The 6,891-nt window shown below is 33.9% G+C and overlaps 1 protein-coding gene across 2 annotated transcripts; it reads left to right on the top strand.

Annotated features, from left to right (window-relative positions):
* The first annotated feature begins 518 nt into the window (after window positions 1-518).
* LOC118039885 (LEAF RUST 10 DISEASE-RESISTANCE LOCUS RECEPTOR-LIKE PROTEIN KINASE-like 2.5) lies at window positions 519-3,088 on the top strand. 2 transcript variants are annotated; one of them, XM_035046709.2, is made up of 3 exons: window positions 519-1,309; window positions 1,449-1,505; window positions 1,605-3,088. In XM_035046709.2, the coding sequence occupies exons 1-3, from the start codon at window positions 637-639 to the stop codon at window positions 2,714-2,716; spliced, it is 1,842 nt and encodes a 613-aa protein (XP_034902600.1). In that variant the 5' UTR covers window positions 519-636; the 3' UTR covers window positions 2,717-3,088. The 2 variants fall into 2 exon arrangements, with proteins under 2 accessions (XP_034902600.1, XP_034902599.1); XM_035046708.2 differs by having other exon boundaries at window positions 1,602-3,088.
* Window positions 3,089-6,891: the final 3,803 nt, after the last annotated feature.

The raw sequence follows: 6,891 nt of genomic DNA, 5'->3' as shown, positions 1-6,891 counted from the left end.
TTATTAAAAGACACAGCAAATCAAGATTACTAGAACCCTTGTTCAGCAGCTGGAAGAGATTGATCAACACTCCAGTTTCTCTTAGAAATCTCAAGAATTTCTCGTACTTTGGCAAACAAGCTCGAAATGTACCCAACGCTTCCTCATGATCAAAACCCACTTCTCCATTATTTGATTATACTAAACCCAATCAACTGAAAACCAAGCCCGTGAGATAGATTCCAATGTTTGAATTTATTGATTGCTTTAAACTCAGAATAGACACAGCAATTATTGGTCCTTAAAGAAATTTATATTTGGTGAATTGATCGTGGAAATTAAAGAAAGGATTAAATTGCAAAGAAATATTAAATATAGAGATTTATATTTGGTGCTTAACTAATTATCTGGCAAAGAACATAATGATTACATAATAATACCACATAATAAATGTTGGCTAGTAAGGTAAATTGATCTCCCACGTATAATGACCATTTTGGTCGTACGTTAATCATTAAGCTTCAAGCCATTGACTTGGTGGACTAGCATCGAAGACAGCTTGGCAGGTCAAGTGTTTTTAGTGCTAGAAATTCTACCAAAACAAATCCTCTGTGAATTTATTACCCTAATCCACATCTTTCTTGTAGAAAAGAAACCATGACAAAGACGCGAGGTTCACCTAAAGCCTCGGCCACTCTGTTTACTCTGCTAATCTTTCTACTCACAACCAAAGTTCTAGCAAGATTCATCCCACATGTTTGCTCCCCTTCCTCATGTGGAGATATTGAAATCATCGCCTACCCTTTTCGCCTGAAGACCGATCCCGCTGGCTGTGGCGAACCAGACTTCGAACTTTCTTGCGAGAACAACAAGACCATATTAGAACTCCACTCAGGGAAGTATCTTGTTAAGCGAATTTCCTATGATGTTCAGAGACTCCGTGTCGTTGATGTTAACTTAGCTAATGGTACCTGCAGCCTCCCGTACAAATCAGTGTCGGTTGATGAGTTTATGGATGATGATCACTATAGTTTAGACGCTACTACTTATACAAGTTTTATCAAGTGTTCGAGTAATTTGAGTGACCAAGCTTATAGACTAGTTCCTTGTTTGAGTGGAAATGGGACTAATGTTTATGTTAGTTATGTCACCTACATAATTTCTAGTCTCCAAGGATCTTGCTTGTTCGTTTCAAGAGTGCCTACGGTTTATCAGGCTGTGCTGTTCCCCTCTTATGATAGTATCTTGCAATTGATGCAAACAGGGTTTGATCTTGATTGGTCTATCGGGTGCTGGTACTCATCATCTAGCTATGGTTGTTACAGATCAGGCCAGTCACATCCCAAAAACATTCCTTCTTTTCTTGATCTGCTTTGATTATCATTATTTTTTTTCGCAGACTCTTGTGAATCATTTCTTGAGTGAAGTCGTAAAAGGCTTAACTTTTCGGTGCTTGTGTGTCTGTGCAGATTATTATCTTCCCCCATGGCTTGCAGCCTTCTCTGTGGTTTGGGATTTTTTGTCAGGTATATATTTCACAAATCGGAACTCCCAAGTCCTAACGCTCGCTGAGCTTATTGTTTTGGTTCTCTCAAAATTAACAAATTTCATTTTGATTCCAGCAGTATATCTTGTTGGAAGATTCATCCTCGCTCCGATAGGGATATTTGGATTCCTCATTCACAAGTATATGACAACAAAGAAGGCGTCTGGCAACGAAGAGATATTTCTGGTCAATCAGCAACACTTGATGCCCAAGAGGTACACTTTCTCTGACATTATTGCAATTACAAACAACTTCAAAGATAAATTAGGCCAAGGTGGATTTGGGAATGTATATAAAGGACAACTTCGTGATGCGTTTTTAGTTGCCGTTAAAATGCTTGGCAATGCCAAATGCAATGACGAGGACTTCATTAATGAGGTCTCCATAATTGGTAGAATTCATCATGTTAACATAGTACGGCTGGTGGGATTTTGTTCCGAGGGATCTTACCGAGCTCTTGTATTCGAGTATATGGCTAATGGATCTCTTGATAAGCTTTTATTTTCAAGAGAAACAGAACTTCTTCTAGTTAGTTGGGAGAAACTCCTTCAGATAGCTGTAGGCACAGCTCGAGGGATTGAGCATCTTCATGGTGGATGCAGCGTATGCATTCTTCATTTGGATATTAAGCCTCACAATGTGCTGCTAGATAGTAATTTCATCCCAAAAGTTTCAGATTTTGGCCTTGCAAAATTTTATCCCAGGGAAAAGGATTTTGTATCGATTAGTACTACCAGAGGAACTGTAGGGTACGTTGCTCCTGAAATGATTTCAAGGAACCTCGGAGCTGTTTCTTGCAAATCAGATGTTTATAGTTTCGGGATGTTATTGTTGGAAATGGCTGGAAGAAGAAGGAAGTCTAATTCAAAGGGAAATTGCTCAAGCGATGTATATTTCCCATCATGGGTTTATGACCATCTCAGTGAGGGAGGAGATTTAGAGCTTGAGAATGTCACTGAAATTGAGGCTGCAATAGCAAGAAAGCTGTGTATCGTTGGGCTGTGGTGCATCCAAAAGGCAGCATCAGATCGTCCAACCATGACCAAAGTGGTGGAAATGCTTGGAGCAAACATCGATGATCTGCAATTGCCTTCCAATGCTCTATCATTTCCCCAATCTATTTCCAAAGAACCTCAATCAGATTCCTCAACGGAATTGCTAATACCCGAGACAGCAGATCAAAGCTTGTAGAATGACGTTGGTTACCTGAAGAAAAAAATTACAGGAAGAAAGAAAGAAAATGACAGGAGTTTCGATGTTGAGACAGTTTTTTGGGGAAATACCTCAACTTATGTGTTAGACTATTTCCTTGTATAGCTGCAGTAATTATATGTCTACATGCTTTCTGCCCAGTACTCAGTATGTTTACACTAAACTTTAGTTGAGTAGAGTGGAGTTCAGGGACTTGTTATATGATCGTAGAAAACAGATGCATATGTTTTGGCTTAATCCTGAAAAACCAAAACGGACTGGTTCTCAGATTAACCATACCCATGCGTGCTGCTGCCAGTGCCCTGTGTTTATTTCAGTACTTTATAGATTTTCTACCACCCATTCGTAAAATTGCTATGGAAGTTGCGTATCAAAATGTTTATTTTGAGGAAGGAAGAAATGCGTGCTCTATGGCTTTTCTACCTCACACAAGAACAAGCTGCTCATCTATGTGTTTCCCTGATTTATTAAACCCATCATCAATTGCATGATAAGCTGAAAGCTTAATTGTCAAAGGATTGGATCGTCTAAACAGCTGATTGTGATTGAATTATAATCACTGACTTGCTAGCTTTCATTATCGTTTCAATTTCTAGAGCTGTTGCCTTGAAATTGCTTAGTGTTTTGTCTGTTTTTTTTTTTTTTTTCATATTTTTTCGCTGTCTTTCAGCCTTTACTTTAGTATTTCTATTGATGTTGTACTATCTTGAAAAAAAAAATCTTCTTTTTTGCTTCCCTGATCCGGATTTTAACGAAGTTTGCGATTTGTAGATAATGACACTGCATATTCTGCAGAAAACAATAATTTGATAGCATCTCGTCTTCATCGATCTTCCCTTAATCCCTTATACTCCACAGCTTGTCTTTCCTTTTTGATTAAAAGAGGTGACTTGAAGAAAGATGACAAATTAGATTATTTCATGTATATGTGCGTATGTCAATTATGAGAAATTTCTCAGCAATTCTTAAAGCCACGCTCTCTTGCACTGATATAATAGTTTGAACTATCAAATTAGTTCCGAGACTAGCTAGGCCGATGTGGCTTCCTATCAATTATAAGGGATAGATGACACCTTCTTAGTTGTTGTTAAACCGAAAAATTGTCTTCCTATTGTTGTAGCTGATCGGTATTTGTAGATTTGTTGGCTGTTTAAAGACAGGAACAATTTACTACAGCTTCCCATGAGGACAAGCTTCCGCCTTTGCCTCTAACTTGAATTGGTCTTGCACTTGGTCCAGTCTTCCAAGCCCAATAAATAAATCCAGATTTTGGGACCAGTCGAGCTGTCTAACTGATTGTGTGGGCTCAGTCGATCCTATCTCTCCAATAATTTCCATATCCACCTTCTTGTAAATAAATTACATAAAGAAGAAGAAGAAGAAGAAGAATGTACTGAATTTATTTACTATTTCTGATGAGTGAAATTAAATTTCAAAACAATCGAGCCATTAATATTTTAAAACTCAGTCTTCTCGACTCGTTTAAATCCTGCCTGGAGGTCTGACAGCGAAATTTCCACTAAGAAACCATATTTTCTCAATTTAAATCCAAAAAAGAAAGAAAACACGAGCTTCAGATTTGATTTTGCCTGAATCACGTGGCTGTTCAACCAAAAAAAAAAAAAAAACACTTTGTTTTGTTACTTGAGCAGCATCAGCTTTGAAATTACCTTTCTGCAGCAATTATTGCTTTCAAAATCAGTAATAACTAGTTACATGCCCCGCGCGATGCCGCGGGTCAATTATTTTTTGCATTTTAAAAATAATCAAGATTTAAAAGTGTTAAGTTTTTTTGTAAAGTTATACCAAAAAATCTCAGTTTTGGTTGCATCGCTTGATCCAAGAGTAATGTTTATAATATTAATAATAACATTAAACTTGGGTTAACCCTCAGCATAAAAGTGTCTGGACTACAATACCAGATCCAATAGCATTGGACGTGGGTCTGGTTGCAAGGCCATGTCATAAAAGTGTGATAATTAAATAGATTAGTTAAAAAAAAAACCAACATGAAAAAAAAACTAATGAAAAAAAAAAGAAAAAAAAATATGAATTAATTGGGTTAACCTTTCAAACCAGGTTAACCCGTCATGCCTTATTCACATTATGAAAGTTTGATAATTAAAAAAAAAAAACAAATTAATGGGTTAACCTAGAATTAACCGGGCTAACTCGTCAAACCAGGTTAACCTGTCAAACCCGGAATCCGTGTAATGAAAGTTTGATAACTAAATAGAAAAAAATTTAACATTAATAATTTAAATTAAAAAAAATTAATTAAAAAAAAAAAAGACATCAGCCTTTTCACTGTGGACTGCACTGTGCAGTCCACAGTCAAAGGCATAAAAAAAACTAAAGGTATCAGCCAAAAAATACTTAGAAAAAAAATTTAATATTAATAAACTAAATTAATTAAAATAAAAAATAAAAATAAATAAAAACCTCTAAGAAGAAAAAAATACTAAATAGAAAGAAATTTAATATTAACAAACTAAACGAAATGAAAAAAAAAATTAAAAAAAAATTCAGGCTAACTCGTCAAACCAAGTTAACCCGTTAAACCTGGGACTCGTGTCATGAATGTCTGGTAACTAAATAAAAAAAAAGTGAACATTAACAAACTAAACTAAACAAAAAAAATTAATTAAAAAGAAAAAAAATCTGGGTTACCTCGTCAAACCATGCTAACCCGTTAAACTCAGGATCTGTGTCATGAAAGTCTAATAACTAAAAAAAAAAAAAAATTAACATTAACAAACTAAATTAAACAAAAACATTTATGAAAATAATAATAATAAAATTGACGGGTCAACCCGGAATTAACTAAGTTCACCCGTGAAACCAGGTTAACTTGTGAAACTCAGGATATGTGTCATGAAAGTGTAATAACTAAAAAGAAAGAAATTTAACATTAACAAACTAAACTAAACGAAAAAAAATTAATTAAAAAGAATAAAAAGCAAAAAAATAACTTGTCAAACCAAGTTAACCCGTTAAATCCGGTAAACGTGTCATGAAAGTCTGACAACTAAATAAAAAAATTAAACATTAATAAACTAAATTAAACAAAAAAAATTTGTTAAAAAATAACAAAGGAAGAAGCAAAAAAAAAAAATCCCAAAAAACATAAAAAAAATACAGCTAAAAAAACTAAGACAACTTAAAAAAAAAAAAAAACGCCTAAGGAATCGGTGTTTTACTATGGAAATGAAAAAATTAATTAAAAAAAAAACAAAAAAAATATATGAGTTAACCTATTAAACCTGGAATGCGTGTTATAAAAGTTTTAGATGGAAAAAAAAAATTTATCATTAATAAAAATTTTTATTTTTAAAATATCCATTAAAAAAAAACAAAGAAAAAAATGAAGAAAAAGAAAAGCAAAAAGTAAAAAAAAAAAAATCTAAATTAATTGGGTTAACCCTCAAACCAAGTTAACCCGTCAAACCAGGAATTCGCGTCATGAAAGTTTGATAACTGCATAGAAAAAAAAATTGACGGGTTAGCCCATAATTAATTTGGTTAACCTATGAAACCAGAAAAAAAATCTGGGTTAACCCGTTAAACCTGAAATGTGTGTTATAAAAGTTTGAGATACAAAAAAATTTAACATTAACAAAAAAAATTTTAAAAAAATATCCATTACAAAAAACAAAGAAAAAATGAATAAAAAAAAAAAGACAACTCAATTAAAAAAAAAAGAATGAAAAAAAAGACTTAAAAAAAAAAGCAAAAATAATAAAAAAAAAAGGGTAAAGCACAGGGATCAGTAAAATATCCATTAAACAAAAACAAAGAAAAAAAAAAAAAGAGCAAGCAGGAGGGATCAATGTTTTACTGTGGACTGCACAGTGCAATACACAGTGAAACACTGATCCGTTTTAGTATATTTTACAATTAATCAAGCACTTCTTGTTTTTTCGGTTCCATATTTAAACTACTATGACTACTACTTGATCATCTCATTAATTAATAAAAAGAGTTCCAATTGTGTCGATGGCCTAACTCGATCATCTGCATGCCATGAACTAGTAATAATTCATGACAAAACATCTAATACAGCAAGGGATAGTGGAACCCAGCAATGATTCTACGGCGCATTTACGTACTGAAGAAAAAGATACAGATACATCATGACTTCTTTCTATGATCAC

This window comes from Populus alba, chromosome 8, assembly GCF_005239225.2.
Source record: "Populus alba chromosome 8, ASM523922v2, whole genome shotgun sequence".
Taxonomy (NCBI): domain Eukaryota; kingdom Viridiplantae; phylum Streptophyta; class Magnoliopsida; order Malpighiales; family Salicaceae; genus Populus; species Populus alba.
Note: the sequence above shows the minus strand (reverse complement) of the source record. Positions and strands in the feature narration are given on the sequence as shown.